Here is a 27,856-nt window from a genome sequence, read left to right as displayed (position 1 = left end):
AGCGGGAGGCACCCGCGTCTGAGAAGCTAAGAGAAGATCTATTAATTTTCCCGCGCAGAAATCGATGCTCTTGTCAGGTTGGCGATCGATGCCTAGTTCTGCTCGACCTAGTCCTGCCCAGTCTAGGGTCCAGCGTTGGGAGGCCGGGGTCAGAAGCTGACCCTGGAACACGACTGGGCCTTTGCATAGCACCCCCCTACTCCACCTTGCTTAAAGCGCACATCTTTGCACACCGGCCTCTGGCGCCACCCTGTGGTCTCTCCTGGAAGGGTGGGGTCTCTGTTTCCATTCTTTCTTCTTTGGCTTTTTAAGGGGCCACTCCCTCTTTCTCTGCAGCTTCTGTTTTCCTATCATAGACCCTGTATCTCTAGGGCTCAGAGAGTACCTAATTTATTATAATTTATCTATTGTACCTAATTTACTCCCCAAATGACATGAACGCTCCCTCCAGCTCTCACGCCCTGAGGGAGCTCTGAGGTCCAAGGTCTGAGTAGATTTGACCGGGGCCACAGTCTTTCTCTAGCTCAGTCATCTCCTCTCCATCCTTTCCAAATTTGAAAATGCAGCTGCTTTAGGTTGCAAGAATAAAGTATTAACTTCCTGGTTCTCCTATTCTCAGGAGATGTCTCCGGGAGGGAGCTAGGAGAGATGCTGAGGGAGAAGTCGGGCGCTGGGGGCCTAGGAATTGGAAGGGGCTGAGTTGGGGGTCCGGGAAGAGGGGGGCGGGGCATAAGCCGTGGGGGCGGGCCGAGTCGCTGGCCCCGCCCCTCAGCGCCGGCTTGGTCTTTAACACCGCCCCGTGCACATGTCGGGAGAGGCCCGGCAGCGGCAGCTGGGAGCGCACAGACGGCTGCCGGGCCCGGGCGAGGCGGGCGGCGCCGCGATGCTGCGAGGCAGACGGTGCGGGCAGCTCGGCCAGTACGGCCGGGCCACCGGGCCTGGCAGCCTGCTGGCGTGGCTGATGCTAGCATCCGCGGGCGCTGCGTCGTGTCCCGAAGCCTGCTGTCCCCATGGCCCCTCTGGGCTGCGCTGCACCCGGGCTGGAGCCCTGAAGAGCCTCCTGTCTTTGCCGGGCATCGAGAACCTGACGGAGCTGTGAGTGTCCCAGGGGCGCGGGGGGCACTCAGGCGTCCCTCCGCTCCGAGGGCGCGGACACGATGCCTGCTTGCTGGGCCAGGTGGAGAGGGTGCGGCTGGAGGCTGTCACTGCATAGTTCTTGGTATAACCCTGAGTTCCTCCGCTGCTGTTATTGCCCCCTCCCCTCAGGCTCCATAGTCACTACCGAACGCCGCTAGGTCGGGGGCTCAGGGCAGATAGGGTATGAGCTTCGGAGAAGGAGGGAACTTTGCACATTGGAGCCCAGCGGTCTGGAAACCGCTTTTTGGTCTTCAGTCAGGAGCCCACGTTCTATCCCGTAGAAGGGGGTGGTCCGCAGTACAGGAGTCAGTTAGGCACTTTTACTACCCTTTCTTCTGTCTGTCTCCTTCCCTGTCATGCCAGGCAATGCCAGCTCCTCCTCTGGAACAGAGAAGTGACCTGGAACTGGTGGAGATAATAAATAACCACGGGGAAGTGTTGAGTTCTCCCTTCCCCATTTCCAGACCACCTGGTCTCCTCAGAACCCTTATTAGGAACTCTGAATTTAGATTTGGGAAATGGGACACCCTGCCGACTTGCCTTTTTTCCATTCCTAGCTCCTTTCTATCCCTGTCTTTCCGTTTGAGTTCAGGCCCTTTCTGAGAGAACCAACCTCCTCACTTCAGGGGTTCAAGTCTGGGAAGAATCACCAGCATTCTGCAGTACTCCAACATCCTGCAGTAATTGGTTCCAAAATGCTCAAGTACTTTTTAGCAGCTGGTGAAACCTATGGGAGTAGTCTGTAATGAGCCTAGAGGTATTCAAGTATTACATGGTGATGACTGGGAAGTACTTGAGTGTTCTGTGTGCCTGGCCAAGAGGATCTCCAAAAGAGGAGAGGAATGCTGGAAAGCCCTCCGCTTGAGGCCTTAGCTTAGAGGCTGGGCAAGGAAGCCTGACCTCATGCAGTGATGGACTGGAAGGCACCCGAGCAGGGACCATGGCTGTCTGGAAGTTACTTGAGTAGCCTGCAATAATTGGCACTGAGTTACTCGGGTATCTTGCAGTAATTAACGGGAAGGTACTCAATATCTCTCTCTAATGGCCCTAGGGAGACTAGGAAAAGAGGAGATGGCCTCAAATGAGTCTGGACCTAGGTCTCTGCATTGTGGGAGGGGACATGGGATGCAGGCTGACACCTCTGTCCAGTTCACTCATCACCCTGGACCTTCAAACTGAGGCCAAGGCTCCTGAATGCTCCCCATCAGGACTTCCAATTCCCAGTTCCCTTCCAAGTCCCAAGTGGGCTCTGCGGGGGTAAGGGTGGGTGATAATGATGATGGAGGAGTAGATAAAGAGGACTGGGGACTGGGAAGCATTCAGGATGGTGAGCTGAGATGTCCCCTTGGGTGGGGCAGCAGCAGGACCCTCTACCTCAGTCTGCTGGGTCCCCTCCCTCTGCTCTCACCCGCAGAGCTAACGAGGGGATAATGGACTCAAATAGACAGATTATTAATTCAAACGAATGGGGCAGCTTTGAGCACACTGCCTGACAGCTTGCACACGCCTGACCACAGCATTCTCACCCCTCCCCGAGCCCCTAAACCTCTAAATTCACTCTAAGATTGGGGGCAAGGTGGGAACCCGCTCTCCCTCGGGATTACCTAGAGGTTACTCCATGGCTCCCTGGGGACTGAGAACCTGATTTCTGGCTGGCCTGTTGGTACCAATGTTAGGAAGTGGGGAGGAAGAGAAAGGTCAGTCAGGCTGCTCCTGAGTCTCCCTAAGTTAGGGGAAGGAACTGGGTGGAGGGGAGGATTATGAGTACAGGCTCAGCCATGAGTCAGGCTTGTGTATGTGGAGGGGGGGGGGTACCTCTGCGTGCCATTGCAGGGCAGCTCAATTTCTCAGGAACTCTCTGACAAGCCAAGCCAGAGGCTGGGCAGGGCCCAGAGCCTCAGCCACCCCCATCCTCACATACCTGCTCCTACTTTTTTCACTATCTTGCATTCTCTGGCTCTCTGGCCTTATCTAGCTGTCTCTCTGTTTCCCTTTCCTTATCGGTTTTCCCCTCTCCTTGCCTGTCTCTCTCTCCCTGCCAGTCTCTTGTCTACTCCCCCCCACCCCCGCATTGTGCCTTCCCATCTCTTTCTTGCTGTAAATTAGCCAGTTAGTGATAGTCTCTCCACCCCTAACACACACACACACACACACACACACACACACACACACACACACACCCTCCAACTCCATCCTATCACAGCACTCGCCTCTTCTTCCTTGTGTATTTTGGATCCCAAATGGGGCAGGAAATAGTTAAGGGGTCTCTAATTGGCAGCCTCTATGCCTCTCATTTGCTTTGCTGAAAAGCCAGAGGTGGGAGATTGAGACTGCCCGTTTTGGGGAGGGCCCAGTGGCTTTTGGGTGAGCTCTGATGGCAGCTCTGGGGCATTGGGAGCACATGTTTGCATGACCACAGGGCTTCCTCCGAGCTGGGTGGGGCAGTGGCGATGGCAATAAGGAGCCTGGGGCCTTTGTGAAGGCAAGTGTTTCAGATGACCCCCTAGGGTTGAGCCTGGGCAGGAAAGGTTCTGTGTGTCCAAGCAGAGCACCACGCTGAGAATCAATCTGTGTGTCTGTGTGTGTCTAAGCAGATAAATGTGCACTTAGATATCTAAGCATGCAAGAGAGAGTTGTTTGCATCTGTGTGTGTGTAATTATATACGTATGTGTGTGCACGGGCATGAGTGTTCATGCATACGTATGTGTGTATGTGAAGGAGGGTATGTCTGTGCATGTGTGTACGTCTGTGCATGTGAATGTACACATGTGTCTGTGTGAGAGCATTCATGGTTGTGCATGTATGTGCGTGAGTGTCAATATACATAGCGTTACATACATTATCTATGAGCAATCTGAATATAGCTGGGTGGATGTACCTGTGTGTGGGTATGCACGTATGACAGTGAGGAAGGCATGTGGAGGGTCTGGATCTTTGTAACTCCCATGCCCTCTCCCCGCAGCTACATCGAGAACCAGCAGCATCTGCAACGACTGGAGTTCAATGACCTGAGGGGCCTGGGGGAGCTGAGAAATCTGTGAGGGTGCTGGGGATGTGTAGATGTGGGGGGTTCAATACTGCAGGATTTGAAAGGACTTAATGGGATGAGGGGCCTGGGAGGCTGAAGGCTGAGGGGGCATGGGGGGTAGTCAGAGAAGCGCAGGAGTCCGAGGGGTGGGGGGCAGCTGAGAAAACTGTGAGGGTGTGAGGAGCAGGGGTATGGGGCCCAGCACTGGGACTGGAGGACTGGGATGGGCAGAGAGGCCAGGGCGACCGGTGCTGCTGGGATCCTGGGAGCTGAGCCTCTTGTGCCCACCGCCAGCACCATCGTGAAGAGTGGTCTCCATTTCGTGGCGCCGGATGCCTTCCATTTCACTCCTCGCCTCAGCCGCCTGTGAGTGGGCAGGGCTGGGTGGGGGGCTGGGAGGATACCCACACTTGGGGCATTGATGGGCTTGGACCTCCTCAGGGAGCTGGTCTGAGGATGACTTCAGCCTGACCAGGGAAGGCGACTCACACATTCTCCTGGGGCTCCTGCTATCTCATCTACTCCAGGGATGACATTATTCCAGCTCCCACTTCTGCCAGCTAGAAAGTCCTTCTAGCCATCTTGCTTCCATCCTTCATGCTATAGGGAGGGACACTTCTTATAGGTGCCTGTCCCATCCTTTCTCCCTGAGTTCTGATACATACCAGTCCAAATGGGATCAAGGGGCAAAAGCAGGACTGCTGGTTCTGGCTAGAGTTCCATCACCTTCCCTGGTGGAGAAACATCTACCAAGCCCCTAGGGTTGCTTGGAACTGGGGTGTCATGTTTACCATTCCTTACCCTCCTCATTCCTGGAAGTCACAGTTACCTCTTCTGTAGAGGACAGATGCATGGGGTGGAAGGGAGAAAGTCCCAAAGTAGAGTCTAGCTGCACCCTCTAGTCTTCCAAGGACAGGAGCTTGGTATCTCCCTGCTATGGACAAGTGGATAGACGGAAAGGTGACAGGGGCTTGTCATTCACAGAGTTGTGTTAAGTGACACTTTGCAATCCTTATTATGTCAGGATTAATTATGTTGTTGTTGTTACATACCATGGAGTTGTGGAGTCGAGTCGTCTGTAATTCATAGCGACCCTAGCGGCTCATTAATTATAAAAAGAACAATTGCTATTGGATTCTCCCGATTGATGAGAGGCAGGGTGTCAGTCCACTCTGTAGATGAAGATTCTGAGAACCAGAGATTCAGTCCCTGAGCTGAAGTCACACAGCTGTGACAGGACAGAACTCATATCCAGCTGTTTGGCTACAAAGTAAAAGTTCTTTCTGGTGTGTCTTCAACTTCAATGATGGCTGGTCATGGAGACAGATCAGAGCAGGCTTCCAGAGGCAGAAAGTTCCAGGAGCCATGGCTTGACACAGAGCACAGAATTCGGGGGCCAGTTGTGGCTCCTAAACCAGCTTCTGGATCCAAGGCCTCGGTGGGGCTCACCTTCCCCATCTCTGCAGTAGTGGACTTGGCTGAGCGGCTTGAGGTCCTTACCCTTCCCTTCCCTTAGTCCCTGGGGAGGGACCGGAAGAAGAAGGCAGGGGTAAGACCTGAGGAAGTACTTTGGGATCCTTGTCATCTGTCGGATAGGGGGCAAGGGAGTGTGGGAGCCTCAGTCCTCCCCCACCTCCTCTGGCTCCATCCTGGGCTCTTGGAGAGGGGAGCACAGATGGAGTCCCCTCCCCCAGCTGTGGCCTCAGCACTTTGCCAGCTGGGGCCAAAGGGGTGGAGGAGGGGAGGGGAGTGGTTGTTCCCTCAGCTCCGCCTCCCTGGGGTCTAGAGAGGGGGTTAAGTGGGGTTAACCCTTGTTGTCCCAGGGAGGGGTCTGACCTCCCCCTCTTCCCCTTGTCTCCCTGGGCTTGTTCTAGTTTCCAAAGTTGGGAAGAGGAGGCCAGATGTCAACTTCCTCCCCTGCTCCTCCCCTCTCTCATGCTGGGTCACAGCAAGGTCAGGTTGCTCATGGGGGTCTCTGTCTCCATCCCGCAGGAATCTCTCCTTTAATGCTCTGGAGTCTCTCTCTTGGAAAACTGTCCAAGGCCTCTCATTACAGGAACTGTGAGTGTAATGGCTTTCAGGGGTAACATCAGCCTGCGAGTGAGTGAGTGTGTGTGTGTGTGTGTGTGTGTGTGTGTGTGTGTGTGTGTATGTGTGTGACATACACTTGTCTCTGTATGGAGGCATGTTACTGCCATGGAACTGGGTGGGTGGGAACCGTTTCTCTGGGGACTATGTGTTTGACCCTGAGCTGAGACCCTGTGTACTGCAAACCTTCCATCAAAGCAGAGGCTATGGGACCACTCATGGAGGGTGGCTGGGATGGGTTCTGTGTACATGGAGGCAGGCACCATTCTGAGTCTGTGCTGAGTGACCACAGGACCCTTGCATGTCTACTTGGGGACATCGCCCATGTTCATGTGATCGGAGCAGTGGTTCATGTATACCTGATGGGCACGTACAGCCTCTCAGTCACTCCTGAAGGCTGTGATTCTTCCTCCTCTCCACACGCAAAGCTCTCACCTGGTGTGTTACCCTGGGGAGCCTGGGGAAGGGAATTCCATGCAGCCCACAGCCAGCTGTGGAGGGTTTTTTTCCTCCTGCTCTGTTTCTTTCCTTTTTAATAGAAATATATACAACAAAAATATTTGCCAATTCAACACATTTTCCATATGCAGTTAGTGGCACAGATTATGTTCATCATGTTGTGCTGACACTCTCTTCTAAATTGTTTCACTGCCCTGAACAGGAACACAGAGCCCTCCCTCACCCCCTGGATCTCTATACATTTGCCTAGTTCATGTAGGTGGGATTATGCATTCATCCCTTTGTGACTGACTTGTTTCACTCAGCACATTGTTTTTTAAGGTTCATCCATGCTGTAGCATGTATCCGAGCTCCATTCCTCTTTGTAGCCCACTGTGTGCTGTTTTCGTTTGGTTTTGTTTTTTTTTTTTTTAAATAACGTCTCATTTCTGGGGTCCAGGAGAGGGATTTCATCCCGGTCCTCACTCCTTCTCCTCTAGGTATCCCTCACTGTAGTCTAACATATTCTCTGTGGCTCCCCCAACACCTACCCCTTCCCTGACTCTTTCCGTGTGCCCGCACCCACCAGGATCCTGTCGGGGAACCCCCTGAACTGTTCCTGCGCTCTGAGCTGGCTGCAGCGTTGGGAGGAAGAGGGGCTGGGCGCAGTTGCCGACCAGAAGCTGCAGTGTTCCGGGCAGAAGCCTATCGCCCTTCTGTCCAACGCCAGCTGCGGTAGGTGTTGGGGGGAGAGGAAGGTGGGCTGCTTGCTATTTGGGGAGTGGGCGTTTCCTGGAGTTGGTGGGCACTAAGCAGAGCTTGAGAGAAAAACTCTGTGGGGAACTGCGAAATAAGGCTGGGGAAGCTTACAGAAATCCTGACGGTGCAGTGGTTAACTCTTGAACGGAAAGGTTAGAGTTTGAACCCATCCACTGTTCCATGGAAGAAAGATGTGGCAGTCTGATTCTGCAACCATTACAGCCTTGGAAACTCTATGGGGAAGTTCTTTCTGCCCTGTTCTTGTGGTCGCTGTGGGTTGAAGTGGGTTCAACAGCAGCAGAGGAAGCTGAGGATTGGGGTGTGGGTGTGGAGGTGGGTGGGCATTGACTGGACTCAGGTCAGTAATGGGGGTGGGCAAAAGGACATTTCCAGGAACAAGGGTTCTGGAAGCCACTTTCAACTCTAATACCCCTTGGCATCCTCGGAGGCCAGATGTGCCCAGGCTGAAGGTCCGCATGCCCAATGCCTCAGTGGACGTGGGGGACAGCGTGCTGCTGCAGTGCCAAGTGGAGGGTCAGAACCTGGAGCAGGCCGACTGGAGCCTCACAGAGCTGGAGGAGTCAGCCCCAGTGCTGGTGAGGACACTGTCACCCTTGGGAGGCCAGCAGGGTGTATGGCGATGGCGATAATCAATAACCTTCACACAGAGGGTGAACAGTGAACAGTGGACGGAGATGGGAGACTCGGCTCAGCAGCCCAGGGCATGAACACGCAGACACACACACACACACACACACACACACACACACACACACACACGCCGTCCCAGTGGAGATCCTCAGGCTTCACATGACCCCCAGTACATAGGTCCTCTCTCTGGGAATCAGATGCTGATTGCAAGAGAGAGAGAGAGTCACAGAACCCTCACATGATGTCAGAGGGACAGAGCAAAACATCCCTCCATCATCCCTTTTCTAGAAAAGGAAATTGAGACCTCCAGTAGAGGTGGTGTCAAATCTGTGCTCCAGCACCTGGGAGGTTCCTGGGGTCCTTTTGGGTCTTTTTCGGAGGTTCTGGAAGTAGCATCCTCTTAGACATGTGGTGAGTGAGGAGGCGCAGCCTGCTTCCAGCTCTCTCATTCATTAATTGATTCTCAGAGTGACTTTTGGAAAAATCCCTTGATCTGCCTGCACTTTGGTTTTCTTATCTGTAAGCCGAGGAGGTGAACAGGAAGGCCTTCTGATGTCCTGCCTGCTTCTGGACATTCTCCGGCCTCTATCTCTGTTATCAGACATGTCTTTGGGCACCTGTCCAGACCTCGCCTTTGGTCCTTAGGCTGGCTATGGGAAGCTGGGAGTAGCCACAGCTGAAATTTGGGAGGCCTTGATGACAAGGTTGGCGAGCTCTGGTAGCATAATCTATAGGGAGTTGCACTGCTAACCCACATCTCTTGTGGTTCTAATCCATCAACTGCTCCTTGGGAGAAAGATGGGCAATCTCCTATGCAATTTATAGCCTTGGAAAATCCACTGGAAAATCACCTATGAGTCGGTTCCAACTCGATGGCAATGAATTTTTTGATAACAGAGTTAAATCAGGGACTAAAAACTTGGCTCCAGGTGGATGGCAAGAGTAGACAGGCAGGGTCCAGCCCCTGGGGACAGTTGAGTCAGTGGGATAAGGGTTGTGCTGTTCACTTTGGGGCCTTCAGTTTAAGAAAAGAGTCGATAACTACAGTTGTTGGTGCCCCTGGAGCTGACTGAAGGGAGCCAATAAAACCTTGAGCAAGGATGGGGCCCCTACTGGAGAAACCACTGGAGCTCAAACATCGTGGAGGGAGCCTTGGCCACAGAGTCCCTGCCTGACCCATCTTCCTCCAAAGAACAAAGCTGTCTGGATCAAGTAAGCGAAAGGGGGTCTGGTGGGGACAGGGAGTTGGTAATTTCCATCATGGAAAGAACTTAAATCAATGACTTGTTTGGGGAAATAGCAAGTGTTTGCTTTTCTGTTTAGGGGATTTATGTTTGCTACCATTTTTATTATTGTTGTTGTTATGGACCACAACGAACCATTTCTAGGTAAGGAAACTTAATAGCAGTGTGACATGTCAAATCTGTGCCCCAGTCCCTGAGGGAGTTCTTGGGATCTTTTTGAGTCTTTCTTGGATATTCTAGGAGTAGTATCCTCTCAGATGTGTGATGAGTGAGAAGCCACAGACTCTGTTTCCAGTTCTTTCATTAATTGATTTTCAGAACCAACCCATAGCTGGACACCCAAGCAGGTTTTGAGAGGCAGTACCTTGCATGGGAGCAGTGTAAGCATCTTTCTGTTGTGGAGAAGCTGGGGGATTTGAACTGAGAACACCATGCCTTTGGATTGGCAGTGCAGCCCCTGGTAGAAGTCAAATTCTACCTGATTTTGGTGGAAGAGAAAGAAGGTAGATCATCCTGAGGAGAGGGAGGGACAGGAAAGACACTCAAGGGGAGGAGTTATTAGAACCCCAGGCCCCAGGGTAACTTGGAGGAGGGACAGTCAAGAGGCTTAGGGCAAAGCAGGGCTCGCCCTCAGGCAAATAGCCCATCGTGTGACTAGAACCCAGAGCCTGCTCAAGGGGGAGAAAAGTTCCTCTGGACCTTTGAACTCATGTATTCCGACTTCCGCCACGGAAGCCTCACCTCCGCTGACATTTGTTAAAGGAATTCCACTTTTGTGAAGTTTCCAGAGAGATGAGAGCTGTGTAGCGCTTCATTTATTTTTCATCATTTTATAAAAACAGCTTTCTAAAATCTCCACCTCCTCGGGGTGGGGGTGGGGGAAGACTCATCAAGATTAAGATGTTTCTTAGGCCATAAGACTGTTACCCGTGTCCATGACTTTGACAATCCTGAACCTGATCCAATCTCTTGATGATAATTTAGAATCCAATCAGTTCACCCTTCTAACCTCACACACCGTCATGTGCAAAAAGAAAGAGCTGCTGCTTCTGACTGCTGCCCTGTATCAAGCCATCTTTTTGATTCTGATCTTCTTTGGGTTGAAACTAAGCGTGTTAGAGCTGTGTATAAGTAAGAATAATTAAGTGGTAGGGTGCTGGTTGATTTTCCGATGGACTGTGTGTGAATTTGTGTTTAGGATTTATGACATCTGCTTAGTCACTCAGATGGGTGGTTTTGAGGTATTTCATGCCCATTTTAGAGGTTACTGGTTATATTGTAGAGTTTTTAGGTCATTAAAGAAATGATCCAGGGGTTCATCTACCCTACTCTGAATGAACTCCAAGGGACAAGAGCCATTCTCTGCTCTATTTTCTCCTGCATACATTTCTCCCTTTTCTTCCCTTCTCCTCCTCCTCTCCTTTCTATCTAGAGCCAGAAGGGCTCCTCAAAGACATCTGCTCCAGCCCCCTGAAAGCCCCTGAAAGCCCCTGTTTCAAGCAGGCTGAAACTCTTCCTGATTTTTTTTTCCTCTCTTCCCTGACCCAGAAATCTGAGGATCTGCAGTTTCTGGAGCTTACCCTGACCAATGTCACCAGTGACCTCAACAGGAAGAACTTGACGTGCTGGGCGGAGAATGATGTGGGCCGAGCCGAGGTCTCTGTCCAGGTCAATGTCTCCTGTGAGTCTCTGAACTACCCCAGCGCCCACTCACCCCCTACAACCCTGATTCCCTGAAAAAAGGATGTGAGAGTAGGGGGCTGGAGGAAAGGGGAGGGATATACGTCTTCACAGCTCACAGCTGCTCCCTCCCAGCTGTTTCCAGATTCCCATGAAAACTTGATCCTTTGGGGGACGTCCTGGGGGCTTGTCAAGGCCAGAGGGATGGAGATAGATTTCTTTCTGGCGCCCTGCCCAAGCCTTGCTACCTGAGGCCCTGAACACCAGCTTCCCAGCCATTTTTATTCTCCAAATTACTTCTTCCTAACTGACCTCTCCTTAGGCCTTTGTCTTGCATCCTAGGTTTTAGAAAGAAAATTCTCCTGAGTTTTTCTCTAGCTGTAAGGCCTAATTTCTCTCAAAAACCCTTCATTGCCTTTGAGTTGGAATTGACTCATAGTTGACCCTTCCGCTGTTTTTCAGAGATTATAAATCACACAGGAGGTGACAGCTCATTCTTCTCCCTTGGAATAGTTCGTGGATTTGAACTGCCCGCCTTTGGGTTGGGAACACAATTTCTTGTCCACTAGGCCACCAGAGTTCCCTTAATTTCTCTAGGTCTGTCAACTAAAAACATTTTCTAAAAAATCTTATTGCCCCCCCCTTACTTTTAAAAAGATTTCTACACATAATGCTTTAAACACAACCCTACCGCTATGAGTTTTGTTTTTTTTAATTTATTTAAATTTTTTATTATTATTATTTTGTGTGTACCGTCAAATCAGATCTGACTGGTACAGGAGGAGATTGTCCCTCCTTCTCCAGCAGAGAATCTGGTGGATTCAGACAGCTCACCTCTGGGATTGCAGTGCAGCTTCTTGCCACTAGGCCACCAGACCTCGCCACCACTATGAGTTTTTTAAGGAGTTGGACTTGACTTGGTGGCAGTGGGATGGGTTTGCTTTTTATCACTATGGCTTACGTTTTTTTTCTGTTTTTTCTTTTTATGTCCCCAAGACTGAGGCCTAGGACTAGCAACTCCCTCTCTCAGGGTGTCTGGTTATGATTATTATTGTTGTTGTGTGTCATTGAGTAGCAACCGACCCATAGCTGACCCTCTAGAGGGTTTTCAGAGGCAGTAAATCGTAGAGGAAGAGATTCCCCACCCTTCTCCCATGGAGCAGCTGGTGGATTCAAACCATGTATCTTTGTGATTGCAGAGCAGCTTCTTACCACAAGGCTATCAGAGCTTTACCGCTGTAGCTAATTCAATTTGCTACTGAGTAATATTCCATTATATGAATTAAAAAACCCTCCAACTCGTTGCCATCAAATTGAAACCAACTCATAAGTGACCTTCTACCGAGTTTTCAGAGGCTGTAAATTGCGCAGGAAGAGACTTATTACCTTCTTGGAGCTGTTGGTAGATTTGAACCTCCTGCCTTTGTGTTGATAGTGCAACTCCTTTCCAACTAGATCCCCAGAGGCCTGCCATATGATTATGTTCTTGTAATACATGAATAATATAATTATAACATGCATTATATATTCTATACATTATATGAATACTGCATGGAATTCCTGTATAGTATAGGTGTCTATACATATGTACATTTCCCTTCTATTATTGAGGGGATTTTGTTGTTGTTTTCCCCAGGTTGGGCCTATTTAAACTCTGTAACTTTATTTTTTAAGGGATTTTGTTTACTTGCTTGTTTTCCTTTTTAAAATCTGATTTGAGTGAAAGTTTACAAAATATATTGGTTTATCATTCAATAATTCATAAACATTTTATTTTATGTTAATTACAATATTCATATCTGATCATCTCCTGTCTTCCCTTCATCCATTTAATGTGTCTGTTATCTACTTATCAATTTTTGCTCCTCTCTCCCTCCCTTCCCATCCCTGGTAACCATTCAAAAATTATTCAGAAAGGTTCCCCCTCACATCGTATTTGACTTTTAAGTCCCTTACTCTATCTTCTTGACTTGATTACACTTACTTTTTCTAGAGTCCTCTCTAAAAGGCTCAGTGTTTAATTTACATAATTTGTGTCCCATCTCTCTAGCCTGTTACACTATTTATTTGAGGCCTGCTGCCTTTAAGCCTAAAAAAGAATTTTCTAGACCTCCTGCATGGTATATTTAAGAGGTACTGTCACCTTTCTTCCAAACACCTCTCCTTGCACAAGTCTTAGGGCCTGCTGACCCATTTCTCCCTGATTTCTTCCTCACTGCTGACCCTGGCCTGGTGCCTCGGCTGCCCCTGATTCCCTGTGGTCTCTGGTCCACAGTCCCCCCCAGCGTGCAGCTGCACAAGGCGGTGGAGCTGCACCACTGGTGCATCCCCTTCTCAGTGGACGGGCAGCCAGCACCCTCTCTGCGCTGGCTCTTCAACGGTTCGGTGCTCAATGAGACCAGCTTCATCTTCACCGAGTTCCTAGAGCCAGTGGCCAATGAGACCATGCGCCACGGCTGTCTGCGCCTCAACCAGCCCACCCACGTCAACAATGGCAACTACACACTGCTGGCCGTGAACCCCTCTGGCAGGGCGGCTGCCTCCATGTTAGCTGCCTTCATGGACAACCCATTCGAGTTCAACCCCGAGGATCCCATCCCTGGTGCGAGGACCTCCCTCAGCCCTGCCCCTACTCCCTAGCCTCTATGGGGGGGACAGGTCCAGATGTCCAGGGGGGCTTGGCCTACTTCCCATTGTTCCTTTGACTCAAGAAATTGGGGTGCCTGGTCCTGGACCTGAAGGACCATAGGGTTCAGGTGTCTAAAGGAGCCAGATTTTGATGTGCAGCTCTGTGCTGGTCTTCTTGACCCTCCCACAAGCTCTGAGCTACTCCCTTCACTTGGGGTGACTGAAGAGAGAGCCCCGCTCTGGGGCATCCAGATCCCAGCTGGAAAAGAGGCCATTTATCTTCTTCCTTGAGGTCCAGAGCTCCCCACCTCCCCACCCCACCCCATCCCACGTAGGGACAGATCCCTGGGGCAAGGGACCGTGTGCTCCCCTCCTGCATCTGACTGCTTTCTCTCCTCCTTCCTGCTTCAGTCTCCTTCTCGCCAGTGGGTGAGTGTCTCTGGCTGGAGGGTGGTTCTGTGTGATCTCTGGGGCTGAGGCTGGGGCAGCGGGTACCTCTGACCTGACCTCTGAGGGTGAGCTGGCGAGGGCAGGAGAGTTGCTGGGGAGCCCACTCTTCTGGCCTTTGTCCCATAGACACTAACAGCACATCGAGAGACCCTGTGGAGAAGAAGGATGAAACACCTTTTGGGGTGAGTTTGGGAAGTGGAAGCCTGGGTGGGACTTGGGATGTGGGAGGCCTGACTGCAGGCTACAGACTTGCCTCTTGTGCTTCTGGTTGGAGCGTGCAGGGCTCCATCCACAGAGCCTGAGCTGCCCACCACACTCACAGCCCCAGCCGGGTCCCCAGGGCAGGGGCCAGGTCTGTTGGGCTCCTGAGTGGAATGAAGATGGTTTCCTAGAGGGAGCTCTTGAGAGTGCCCCAGGATCTAATCACCCCCTCCCCCAGGTCTCAGTGGCCGTGGGCCTGGCTGTCTTTGCCTGCCTCTTCCTTTCTACGCTGCTCCTCGTGCTCAACAAATGTGGACGGAGAAACAAGTTTGGGATCAACCGTGAGTTGGGAGGCTGCAGAGGGGCTGTCTGTCTGTCTTTCCCTGGCTTTGTTCCTTGCTGGCTCTTCCTGACTCTGTCTTCTCTTTTAGGGTGGGAAGGGGCTCTGGGCTGTGGGAGCGTATCTGGGGTCTATGTGGGGCTGGGCTGCGCGACTCGTGAGTGTGTGTCAGGCTGTGCCGGGGGCAGTTTCAGAGGCAGCAGCTACTAATTGGTGGCTGGATTGTAGTCAAACACTAAGTGGGTCTGGGAGGTCTGGATTCTGCAGGGGAGGGGGGCAGTGGGGGAGTTCTTTGGTGCCCATGGGGCCTGGGGTTGGACAAGAGCCAGCCAGAGGGAGGTCATAGTGCCCCCCTTCTCCGTAGCTGCTGTCTTACTCCGGCTCCTCTGTTCTTCCCCCTGAGCTGAGGCAGGCATCGCCTTGCTGGCGTGAGCAGGGCGTGTGCGTGGGCTGTGGCCCTGAACCCGGCCGTGTCTTCTCCTCAGGCCCGGCCATGCTGGCTCCAGAAGATGGGCTGGCCATGTCCCTGCATTTCATGACGTTGGGTGGCAGCTCCCTGTCCCCCACTGAGGGCAAAGGCTCCGGGCTTCAAGGCCACATCATCGAGAACCCGCAGTACTTCAGTGATGCCTGTGAGGGGCTGTGCTGGGTCAAGGGTGGGGTGAGCCATGCGCGTGTGTGTGTGTGTGTGTGTGTGTGTGTGCGCGCTCGCTCTCATGCACGCGCCTGCACACACATTCATTCTTACCCTGGGTTTGAACAATAACTTTCCTTCCCCTCTTCCTCTCCTGTCACCTCCATCGCCCTCGGGCTCAGGTTAGCTTTACATCTGAGCTGTGTCTAGTCCGGGCAGATGCAGCCTCCACCAGGGCATAGGGCGTGGTGGCAGAATTCCGTTCCCATCCACTCTCTTAGCTAGATGCCAGTGTGCAGACACTACCAGACACTCCTGCCCATGTCCCTGCCCCATTGCTCCCCACACCGAGTGAGGCTCCCGTTGATCCTAGCACCCGTTTGCCAGGTGTCCATCACATCAAGCGCCGAGACATCGTGCTCAAGTGGGAGCTGGGTGAGGGTGCCTTTGGGAAGGTCTTCCTTGCTGAATGCCACAACCTGCTGCCTGAGCAAGACAAGATGCTAGTGGCCGTCAAGGTGAGACCCTGGCCGCCAGGTACTACCAGTCTGGGCCGTGCCTCCAGAAGAACTGATGTATCAGGACAGGGTGCCTAGGCCTAGGGCTGGGGTGCTGGGGTCTGGTGTAGCTCGTGGCTGGGGATTGGGTGCTCACCCACTCCTGCCCCTGCAATCCAGGCACTGAAGGAGGTGTCGGAGAGTGCGCGGCAGGACTTCCAGCGTGAGGCCGAGCTGCTCACCATGCTGCAGCACCAGCACATCGTCCGCTTCTTTGGAGTCTGCACCGAGGGCCGCCCGCTGCTCATGGTCTTTGAATACATGCGGCATGGTGACCTCAACCGCTTCCTCCGGTAGGAGCTCCTGGCTGCTGTCCTGGGCCCTGGGTGTGAGTCCCATCACCCCTGCCCCACAAGCACAGCCCCATTTTGTTGGTTGTTCCTGGAAATTGCTTGGTCCTTGTTCAATGCTGGGTTACACATCAAGTGGGGAGATTGAGAAGAATCAGGCAGGCACAGTTCTGGAGCCCAGGGAGCTGCAAAGTGGTGAAGGAGAAGATATGTGCTTGTAAGGCAGGGCAAAGGACAGAGTGACAGCAGCCAGAGAGACTGCATCAGCAGAGACCAGGAGTCGACACTTTAGATGGGTGGGCTTTGCAGAGCTTGTATTTACTGGTGTGTAGCATGCAGAACACTGTGTGGTTTAAAATTAGGAAAAGTGTGCATCAGGGTTGTATCCTTTCTGCATACCTATTCAATCTATATGCTTAACTAATCATTTGAGAAAGTGAGCTCTATGAAGAAGAATGTGGCATTAGGATCAGAGGAAGATTTCACCAACAACCTATGTTATGCAGATAACCTTGCTTGCTAAAAGTTGAAGGCTTAAAATACTTGCTGCAGAAGATCAAAGACTACAGCCTTCAATATGGATTGCATCTCAGCATCAAGGAAACAAAAACTCACTACAGGACCAATAAGCAACATCATGATAGATGGAGAAAAGATTGAAATAATCAACAATTCCTTCTTCCTTGGTACCAGCACCCAGTAGATCAGGAGATGTATTACACCAGGAAAGTCAGCAGTCAGGACTTTTCCAAATCTAAGGAGCAATGATATTACTTTAAGGACTGAGGTGTGCCTGATTCCAACCATGGTACTTTCAGACAAAGAATGAGGATGGTGACAGAAAAAAGAATTGATGTCTTTGATGTGTGGAGTTGGAGGAGTACTGAATAACCCATGGATTGCCAAAAGAACAAATAGATATGTCTTGGAGAAGGTGCAGTCAAAGTGCTCCTTTGAGGCAAGGATGGTGAATTTTTGTCCCTAGTACTTTGGGCATGTTTCTAAGAGAGGGGATTTCTTGGAGCAGGACATCATGCATGGTAAAGGTAAGGGTCAGCAAAAAAAGAGTAAGACTTTTGGATTGACATCTTGTGTAGGATGAATCGACACAGTGACCACAGCAGTGGGCTCAAGTGTGTCAGAGATGATAAGGATGGCACAGGACAGGACAGGGTTCACACCTGTTGTTCATAGGGCCATTATGAGTTAGACTTGACTCAAGGGCACCTAACGACAACAACAAGTCTTCAAGTATATATAGCAATTTATTCTTAGACTAAACTGTTACTAAATTTGGTGTTAAGAATTTGTTTCTTTTGTGCAGAATAACTCTGAATGTTTCTTTTTGGACATTAATTAACTTCAACAAGTGTGCTCATTTCACAGAAGAGTCTTAGAGAGGTGGAGTGATCTATCCTTTGGCCCACTGCTAGTAAATAGCTGAGAACACGTTGGCCAATGAGAAAGGCCATTGCTGATTGTTGGTACAAAAAGAACGAAGATATCATGGGGATGGGTGTATTTGACCTCCAGAAGGGGTAACTTTGCATATGAACTGTACAAAGAGTGTAGGCACCATGGGGATGGTCATGCCTGACCTCTCCTAGCTCCACAAAGGAAACTGCCCCCATCAAGAACATCCACAACACAAGCCCACTTCTCATGAGGCTCCCCACTCTCCTGCTCCTTCTTCTACTAATTCCAACAGGATCTAGAATCCATTGCAACAGCTCCACAGACCTCAAAAGACATATTCACCATTATGAGCTTTATTAGGGGAGTTAAAAAGGTTACAATTCAGGTTGGCGACAGGGTGTAATTTCTCAGCCAGGCAGCTTCTAAAGTATGTTTGCAGGCTTTTCAGCCTTCAGCTTTGAAACTTTAGCCAAGTGCTAGCTAAGTCCTGGCAATTATGGCATCTCCCTCCCTCCATTCAAGTCCTTCAGCAAGTTTGGGTGAAGACCCATGGCTCTGGTTCTGTGGGGCAGCAGTTCAAGGTCAGCTCTGTCTTTGTGATCTCTGGTTCTCTGCTGCGGCTGTTGGTTCTTGTGCATAGGGACCATATGACTGTTGCAGGAATCTCTTACTCTAAAGGGCACACTAAATTCTTTGCCCGATCTTACTTGTTGGTAGTGAAATTCTCAATTTCCTTCACCGAACCTACTCAATTTAAATCTGATGGAAAGGGAGCTCTGGTAACCTACTGGCAAGGAGTTTTGCTGAAATCCCAAAGGTGTGCGGTTAGAATCTATCAGATGCTCTGCTGGAGAAGAAGGGGCAATCTCCTCCTGTGCCAGTCGGATCCAACTAGATGGTACACAACCAGGAAAAAAAAATCTGGTGAAATGGTCAAATTAGCCAATCCCCTGATGGAAAGACTGTTGTTGTTGATTGCCTTCGAGTAGAGCGCGACTCATAGCGACCCTATGAACAAAAGGCCTGAAGCCTTTCTATAACTATTAACATTTATCAAAGTTCATAGAGTTTCCACAGGCATGTTGTTTAGGAAGTGGATGCCACTTCTGCTTCCTACACACCCTATTTGCATGTTCCCACCCAGCAATGTGGTAAAGTCAAAGGCCTAGGAAAGACATTTTGAATAATAGACCCACCACTATGAGTCTGCTCTACTTGAAGGCAATCAACAACCACCACCCACACAACTGGCCAGTAAATTCAGATAAAGTTCAGAAGGACTACTTGGGGATGAGAGAAATCATCAGAGATAGACCTCAAATAGTGGCTGTGATGCAGAGGGCATCTTGGAAAGGCAAGTCCTACAGGTATGGGTGCAAATTGAGGGTAAAAGTGAAGGAAACAGGACTCCCAGGCTCAGAGCCTAAATAGAAAAGGGCAAGCTACTGAGGCAGGGCAAGCTTGACCTTCAGAAAATGCCAAACTCAGCTTAAGGAAGGCTATGTCTGAGATGTCCATTAGTTAGAGATTGTAGGGGCCAATTAGGTAGCTGGGTGCTAGGGTTTGAGTTCAGGGCACTGCCTCAGAGAAGGGCATCGATGTGACAATTGTGGACTCTGTTGGAAGCCCTGGAAATGTGGGCACCTCCTTCCTCACTGCCAGCCCTCAGCTCCCTCACACCACTTCACTCCAGGTCTCCCCAAAGTCCCTTCCTTAAGCGCCTTCTTCCCACCTCCTTTGCAGGTCCCACGGACCTGATGCCAAGCTGCTGGCTGGCAGGGAGGACGTGGCTCCAGGCCCCCTAGGCCTGGGGCAGCTGCTGGCTGTGGCAAGCCAGGTCGCTGCAGGGATGGTGTACCTGGCAGGCCTGCACTTTGTGCATCGGGACCTGGCCACACGCAACTGTCTGGTGGGTCAAGGGCTAGTGGTCAAGATCGGCGATTTTGGCATGAGCAGGGATATCTACAGCACAGACTATTACCGCGTAAGGGTCTTTCGTCTCCACCCTTCCCTCAAGAGTCTCAACTGTAGACACCCTGGGGCCAGAGGTCCACCCCCAGCCCCATAGTGGGCACGCCCTCCTCATCCTCAGGCAGTATGGGATCTGAGACTCTCTGGCTCTTCTTTTTCATGCCGCCCCCACCTCGAGCATCCCTGGTGGTAGAGGGTCTGTCTCCGCTTTGCGGGACGGAAACGGCACCATCGGTTTTTCCCTCTTAGTTCTGGCCCCAAACCCCTGTGCATTTATATTTCATGAGGGCGGGGGCGGGGTCTGCGCCGGGAGGCTGGCTCTCGCGGGCGCCTCCTGTAGGTGACGGCGCCCTCCCGCAGGTGGGAGGCCGAACCATGCTGCCCATCCGCTGGATGCCGCCCGAGAGCATCCTCTACCGCAAATTCACCACCGAGAGCGACGTGTGGAGCTTCGGCGTGGTGCTCTGGGAAATATTCACCTACGGCAAGCAGCCCTGGTACCAGCTCTCCAACACCGAGGTCAGCCCCGCCGGCCACGCCCCCACCGCTTCTGGTCCTTTCCCCAGAAAGCTCCGATCCTTAGATTCCCTTCTGCCATTCATCGTGCTGCCTCCAGGGGCACCCACCCCAGCATTCTGCTCCTCCAAGTCAGTGCTGTGCTCTCTCTGCTCCAGTCTAATTTTTCTCTTCGCCTCTCGCCACCGTTTTACGGTTTCTAAGCCCAGATCCCACTGGCTCCTAGGGGCATCTCTAAGTATTTGATAGGTGGAGTCCAGGCCCCTCTTCCTCAGCTGGTTTTATAGCCCTGGGAGGCATTGTCAGCGTGGAAGGGAGAGATATGGGAAGAAAAGTGCAGCGCAAGAGGGGCCGAGGAGGCAGCAGAAGGCTGGCGCTTCGGCCGCGCCCTCGCCCCCTCCGCGGGCTCTCCCGGCTGGACACAGAGCAGGCCCCAGGTGTTGTGTCTCCCGGAGCAGGAGCGGCTCCCCCGCCCGCTCCTTGGCTCGCAGCTGTCAGTTTCCATTTCTCCTCCTAATGCAGTCTGCTCCCTGGAGGCCGTGGGGTGGGGGAGAGGGTTATAGATTTTAATTTTCTCAAGCACTGAGAGAAAGAATGAAATTAGTGCCGCCCATGCCCAAGTCCTTTAATGGGGGGGGGTGGACGACGACAGAAGAAGAATCTTTAGGCTCCTTTTCCAACGATCCCTCCTTCCTCTTTGGGTTCCTTACCTGCTCTAGCAGTTCCTCCTAGAGTCTAACTTTGGTATTTCCTACTACAGTTTCTCTTTCTGGAGATACCAGGTCCCCACATAGTGACACCCGCAGTTGATAGAAGGAGGTAGAGGCTGCCCTCTACTAAAAAAGGGAGCCAGTCATTTTTCAAGGCCTTCAATAGCAGTCCTGCGCTGTTTTCTCTTTCCTTTCCTTTTCTTCTTTTAGCCTCCACCACGAAGCGCATAGGTTGGGGCCTTTCTCTTCTTGGCAGGTCTTCTCAGGGTCTGACTCCAGCCCCTCAGGAAGCACGCCCAACTCCTCAGAGTCTAGCTCTAGTTCTTCCTGCTGCTCATTGCTAAGAGCGGGAAGGAATTTTGAGAGTCACTGTGACCACTTAGATCGTTGGCAGAGGAGAAGCCCAGACCTGCTCTGGGAGCCTCATCCAGGAAGGGCTCCTCAGGGGCTGGCCCCACGCTCCTGCTCCAGTCTCATCTCTATGCTCTCTTCCCTGTCTTTCCTGCGGTTCACATCCCCAGGCGATTGAGTGCATCACGCAAGGCCATGAGCTGGAGCGGCCCCGCGCCTGCCCACCCGAAGTCTACGCCATTATGCGGGGCTGCTGGCAGCGGGAGCCTCAGCATCGCCACAGCATCAAGGATGTGCATGCCCGGCTGCAAGCACTGGCCCAGGCTCCCCCTGTCTATCTGGATGTCCTGGGTTAGGAGCCTGCCCAGGGACTGGGTTTGGCGAGCCAGAATGCTGGAGCCTACCCTAGCAGCTCCCAGCACCCCTGAGTGATCACCAAGCATCTAACTCACCCTCAGCATGTGGGAGGGGTCTGGTGGGAGCTGAGACTAGAGGATGTTCCTGCTTCTCTAAGTCAGGGTTCCGTCATAGCAATTATATTTATTATCCCTTACTGTGTGTCTTGCCAGTTCTTAAGGTGATGTCATTCAAGAAGGGGGGACTGGGACTCAGGTGGGAGGCTGACCTTGTCTCTGGTTCCCCTCACTGCACACCCCAACTCCATGGAGCTGTCATCCACATTGCTACACTGTGGCTGTGGTTAGATGTCAGTCCTGTGGGTACCTCATCCACCTGGGAGTGAGGGGATGGCGCAATCCCAGGACAAGCTTCCCAGATCTTAAGACCATAACTACCTCTCTCTGTTTGAACTTCATATTCTGGAAGGTTAGTGCCACAGTTGGAGGAAAGGAAGTTAGCTGTCTTGTGGACGAGCTGGAAACATTGGTGGGCTGTGTCTGGACAGAGCAAGCACGGAGTAGAACAAATGGATTGCATATGTATATGGCAGGGAAAGGAAAGGAGCAGAATTGAGGCTTGGTGAGGGAGACAGGATCCCAATTCCTTCCCCTCAGATGTTATCAAGTATTCTAAACAGGGGCCAAAGAACGCTGGGAGCACAGTCCGTAGGGAGTTCTGCTAACCCAAAGGGGCATCACTCTGGTGGTTTATACCCACCAACCATCCTGAGGGAGAAGGATGGCCAGTGTCCTCCTGTGTGAATTACAGCCTCAGAAACCCAAAAGATAGTCAGCTAGGAGCTGACCTGGACTTGATGCAATGCAAAAAAAAAAGCAAACCAGGAGCCAGGTACCTGGTAAGGAGGCTCCTTAAGGACCCAAGCATTTCCCCGTCCCATCGTGCCCCAGAAAGGGTGTGGGGCCACCCTTGACCTCTGCCTCTCACAAGACCACTGGCCTGCTGCTTCAATCACCACCATGGCCAGATGAGGTCCCTCCATTTCCATCATGTCATGGATCTAGACCCTGCCCTTGTCTGCCAGTCCAAGAGCCTGTGCTGTACCCCAGAGCCAGGGAGGTGTGGCTTCCCCTTCCCCCCTCGCACTCCTGTGCGGCACCCCACCCCCAGTGCCATCACTTCCAATCACCTGTCCAGTCCTGCAATAATCCATGGCTCCCCAGGGCTAATCTAGTGGCTGTCTGATGTCCCTGTGTGCCCAGCCCTCCCCACCCGGTGATTCAATCTGGGTCTTATCACCCCTAGGCTTAGCCCGGTGGCGTCTGCCTCTTGTCCAGGCTGCTTAATGCTAATGGAGGTCTGACCCAGGGCTGCAGGCTGATTGATGGAGGGAAGTCTGATCCCTGAAGGCCAAGTTCAGGGGCCCTCTTCTCCGACCCTGCATTGGATGTGGCTGCACCACCCCAGTGATGGAGGGCACCTAAGGTACATAGAGTGAAGGGGAGAAGAGGGGGGCTACATGGTGGGGGAGAGAGATCAGATTCAACAGGTGATCTGGGACAGATGCTCAGAAACAGGAAGAGGCAGAAACAGGAAACTGCAGGTTTGGAGACGTGGAGAGAGATTGCAGAGAGCGACACAGAGACTGAGGGGACATGCAGACAGAGGAAGAGGTGCACACAGACGGAGAGACAGGGCAGACAAGCAGTGGGATCAGAAAATGTCTTGGAGACCAGCATGGACTGCAGGGCTTTCTATTTCACCCACAGCCCCTCCACTTTCTCACTGCTGCCTCCCAGGCCACTCTTGAAGGGCTAGATGGGGTAGGGCACTTCCAAGCTTGGAGGCTGTGGGACAGAGGCATAAGAAAGTCAGGCTCACCCTACTGAGTAGGGTTTAGGGCCTTCATTGAAGCAACAAGGAGCCCTGGTTACACAGGGATTTAGCACTGGGCTGCTAATAGGAAGGTTGAGGGTTCAGATCCCCCAGCCACTCACTCTGCCTGATAAAGAAAGGCAGCCTGTGTCTGTAAAGATTACAGCCTTGGAAACACTAGGAGCCCGTTCCACTCTGTCCTGCAGGGTTGCTCGGAGGTGGAATCAACCTAAAGGCATGGATTTGGGTTCTGGTACTGAGGTGTGGAGGTTCAGCCGGAGGGACCTACAGGGTACATGGAGTGTTTCCAGGGCCACAAGCACCAGGGCATCAGCAGCCCTTACAGCCCTAGCAGGAGGCTTTGCTAAAACAGGTGGGCTGGTTGGCTCTAAAGGTCGGGGGTTCTGGGAACAAGGCTTGGGAACAAGAGTGAGAACATTTCATCCATCTGGGAACAGGAGCTGAAGCCCATCGTTCTTGCTCCTGTGGACAATCTGGGCCCAGGGTGTGCGCTGTGGGCTGGGCGGGGCTCACACCACATTGTCAACCTCATGGCCTGAAACCCCTCCCATGACCTCCCTTCACTGGTGGGCCTGTAGATGTGCTCATGGGTGGGCACCCTGGCCTTGTTCACAGCCATCGCATGTACACACACACACACACACACACACACACACACACACACACACACTCTCCACCCTCAATCACTCATAGCTGTTGGATTCTATTGTCATTAACAGTGCCCCCTCCACCTCGCTGCTGTCCCTTTCCCCTCCCTGTTAATTACCTCCTGGCTGTGCCAAGTCCATTAGCGACCCCTCCCCAAGAGGGGCTGAGCACCAGCTGAGATGGATGCTTGCAGGGGGATCGATAGGATGGGGCCCTGAGCACCCCCTGGGGGGCTGGGATCAGGGCAGCAATCTAAGGCTGTTGGGGAGAAGACAACCAGATCCCCAGATCTGGACTAAGCTCCTTTTCAGGAAAGGCTGTCTCAGTTGGAAGACTGAGGCCCAGCAAGGGGATGAGTGTACCTCAGAGACATATGGCCTTGACGAAATATACCTTCGAGCTACTTGCCTGTCTCGGAAGGCCGCTTTCTGTACCTCCTCTGGGGAGAAAGAATTATTATTGGAGAAGTCAGAGGGGCTCCCTGTGGACTCCCAACACTAGATAGCACCTTCAAGACCCCCGGAGTCAGGGCTTCCTCAGGCCTCCTCGGACTTTGTAACCCACTTCTGTTTCCTTCCTGCTCTGCTCCCTCAGGGACCGCTTCCCGGATTCCTGACAGGAGAGCAGAGCATCTGTTCAAGTTTCCAGGAATGAGGTGGGCAGAGCGCTGGAACTGCCAGGTGAAGGATGTCCTGTCTTGTGTCCCCTCCTTCCCCAGGCCGGAGAGATGTATCAGGGAGAATTCCAGACTCTGGGCTTTCTAAGCACCAGCTGGAGAGAGGCTATCTTGCCAAATTCCTAAAATGGCCTTGGCCGGGCCGCTCTGTGTTGGCGATGGGGACGGTTCCCAGAGGAGCCAGGACCTGGGAATTCTGACGTCCAGCCTCCTGCCAGGCTGAGTCAGTCATCCAACCCCCTACAGGGGGAATGAGGTGACTCCACCGCTCCCCCCACCAGTCCTCATCCAGACTGTCTCTCTCTGTCCCTCACCCATACCCAGTTCTGACAGACTTCAGTGCTAAGATGGAAAATTTGGGCAGCTTTGGCTGTGGGCTGGTAGAAAGGAAAGAAATGTGGAGCCAGGGGAGAGAGAGACAAGACAGGGCCCAGGGCATAGGGCTGAGGCTGCAGGAGGAGCCTGGTGAGGGGGCAGGGGGAAGAGAAGACAAGGAGACTCAGAACTGAGCAGCCCCCTTGCAGAGACCCAAGATGCCTGTGTGGAGGGCACAGAGAATAAGAAATGACCTGGAGGTGCAGGGCAAAGCCCCAGAGGGCCAGGCCACTTCCACAGAGCCCTATCCCTGCTCCAGCCCTTGGAACCAGAATCTTCAGGCCACTTAGCTGGGGGGGAGGGGCTGGCTCCACCCTCTTCTCCCCAAGGCTGTGATGCCAGGACTCGGAGGCAGCCTGCCATGTTCAGCCACTTAGCAGGTGTATGACCTTGGGCAAGTCACACAGTGTCTCTGTGCTTTAGTATCCTCCCCTGAAAAACACAGATACTAGCACAGAGTTGTTACGAGGTATAAAGAAGGCCCATGTGTAAAGTTTTTCAAAGAGAACCTAGCCCGTAATAGGTGCTATGAAAGTGTTTGCTGTTTTTACGACTCCTCCTTTCTTGCCCCTCTCTGTCCTGCCACAAGGCCTTGGCTCTGCCTACCTCAGGCCCTAGCCCTGGTGTTTGGGGGCAGGGATGGCAGGCTGTGTTGTGGGGGGCTAATGATCAAAGGAAATGCTCTTGCCCTCTGATCTCAACCACCCCTCTAACTGCAACTGCTTCAGAAAGAGGAGCCTTGCCTAGCTGTGGAGTGTAAGGAGGGGCCTTCACCCTCTCTCTGAAACAGCTGCCCAGTAGCCTTTGGTGGAGGAAGAGACTCTAGGGATGACAAGAAGGGCAGAGCCTGGCATGCAGCCTGCTCCAATCAGCTCCAGTCCTCTGAGTTCCTGATTTTCACCTGTCCCATCTCACCATCTCACCTCCTCCCTCACTGTTTACCTCCTCTGGGAAACCCTCAGGGGTTAGGCAGGGACCTTGGCACCTCTTTAAAGTGCGTCTACGGTTGCAACCCTCAGTAACAGCAACCACTTGTATAGACAGTGTTCTTCCATGAGGACAAATATCCTTTACTTTTTTAAGAACTTTTTTTTAACATTGTGTGTGTGTGTGTGTGTATCACACTGTCCTTCATTGACATTATGTTTCATAGAATCTTTAACTTACATTGTGCTTCATAAAATTACCCACCATTGGACCATACCCACCATCAGTTTGTCTTTTAAAGTCCTCACTGATCTTTCCCATTTCCTTTACCTCCACCCTTTCCGTACCAGATTGTGCCACCCTGTGATTTCCCCTCTGCCTACCCTCACCCCTCTGCTCCCACTCCTTCCCCCTTTAGGTCCCCATACACGTTTTATTAGTTATCCTTACAAATATCCTTTTTAAAAAAATATTTTATTCTGGTTTATTTACAAAGTTCAGATACATTGTTTTTCTCACTGGATCTTTTACATTTCCTTCACCCTCATCCACCCATCAAATTACATGACTTATGATCAACTCCTACTCCCGACTCATCCTCATCTCTCTGCTTCCATCACCCCCTCTTTGATCCTCATACTCATTCTACAATAATGGTTTTATACAGTATTTGTCCTTATCAGACTAAGTTAGTTCTCTCAGCATAATGCTCTCCAGTCCCTCCCAAGTTAGGTAGTAATTTAAAAAAAATCTTTGCTCCTGTTTGCTACATAGTATTCCATTGTGTGAATATACCATAATTTCTCAATCCATTCGATTGTGGTTGGACATTTGGGCTGTTTCCATGTTCTTGTGATGGTGAATAATGCTGCTATGAACACTGGTGTACAAGTCTCCATTTGTGCCTCAGTTCTCACTTTCTTAGGGTATATACCAAGCAGTGGAATAGCTGTCTCATATGGAATTTCTATGTGCAGCTTTTTGAGGAGGTATCAAACTGCCTTTCAGAGTGGTTGTACCAGTTCACAATCCCAATAAATATCCATTTTCTAATTTTTTAAAAAAATTGATACTTTAAAACAAGGAACTCATGCAATATTATTCAAAATGGGTGAACCTGGAGGATGTTATGCTGAGTGAAATATCTCAGTCGCAAAAGGACAAATATTGCATGGTGCCACTGTTGTAAAATGGGACTGATATCAGGGTTGGGGTTAAGACTGAGAAAAACTGGATGAATTGTGTATACTGCACTGAAACAGATGAGGGAGTGAATAATTTAAAAGCGGTGTATGATAGGGTCTTATGGTCATCACAAGAGTCCACAATTAAGGTTGCATAGTGGAATGTACTTGGGGCGGGGGGAGGGGTGCGGGGGGATTGTATACCAGGGAAGGAGTGTTTCTTTTACTTTTGAAAGAGAGGAGCGAACTTGGGGTGGGGGGAAGGCTGGGGGGTGGGCGAGAAGTGCAGTAATGAATGAATGGAAATCCAAAATCTCTGTAAATGCTCATTAAAATTATTTTTTTAATTTTAAAAAAGAAAAGAAAAAATATTGTTGATAGGTTTTTATATTGTGTTTCATCCATATACATTGTGTTCCATACATTCTTTCATTTATGTAGTGTTTCTTACAATCATTTATATACACCCTATGCCATATAAATCTATTACCATTGAAGAAAAAAAAAGATACTTTAACAAAAGTTTACAGAAAACTTGGATTTCCATTCATTGATTGCTGCACATTTTCCTCCCTAGCCCTCACCCCCCAAACAAATTTCCTTTTGAGGAGCAACCATAATTGTAAATCTGTCAGCAGTCCCTTTTGTTGGTAGTAAGCTAGTAAATGACTGAGGCGGCACCTCATTGACAGAGCTGTCTAAT

The 27,856-nt window shown here is 51.4% G+C and overlaps 1 protein-coding gene across 2 annotated transcripts; it reads left to right on the top strand.

Annotated features, from left to right (window-relative positions):
- Positions 1–775: 775 nt before the first annotated feature.
- Positions 776–21,642, top strand: NTRK1 (neurotrophic tyrosine kinase, receptor, type 1). Of its 2 annotated transcripts, XM_006895743.1 has the most exons (17): positions 835–1,095; positions 4,101–4,175; positions 4,461–4,532; positions 6,159–6,227; positions 7,282–7,427; positions 7,905–8,047; positions 10,895–11,027; positions 13,302–13,628; positions 14,066–14,083; positions 14,231–14,286; positions 14,544–14,646; positions 15,131–15,277; positions 15,667–15,797; positions 15,957–16,129; positions 19,286–19,526; positions 19,874–20,032; positions 21,261–21,642. In XM_006895743.1, the coding sequence occupies exons 1-17, from the start codon at positions 884–886 to the stop codon at positions 21,444–21,446; spliced, it is 2,391 nt and encodes a 796-aa protein (XP_006895805.1). In that variant the 5' UTR covers positions 835–883; the 3' UTR covers positions 21,447–21,642. The 2 variants fall into 2 exon arrangements, with proteins under 2 accessions (XP_006895804.1, XP_006895805.1); XM_006895742.1 differs by lacking the exon at positions 14,066–14,083 and having other exon boundaries at positions 776–1,095.
- The last annotated feature ends 6,214 nt before the right edge of the window (positions 21,643–27,856 follow it).

The sequence above is a fragment of the Elephantulus edwardii genome, unplaced genomic scaffold (assembly GCF_000299155.1).
Source record: "Elephantulus edwardii isolate Elephantulus edwardi_28Jun2011 unplaced genomic scaffold, EleEdw1.0 scaffold00176, whole genome shotgun sequence".
NCBI lineage: Eukaryota > Metazoa > Chordata > Mammalia > Macroscelidea > Macroscelididae > Elephantulus > Elephantulus edwardii.
Note: the sequence above shows the minus strand (reverse complement) of the source record. Positions and strands in the feature narration are given on the sequence as shown.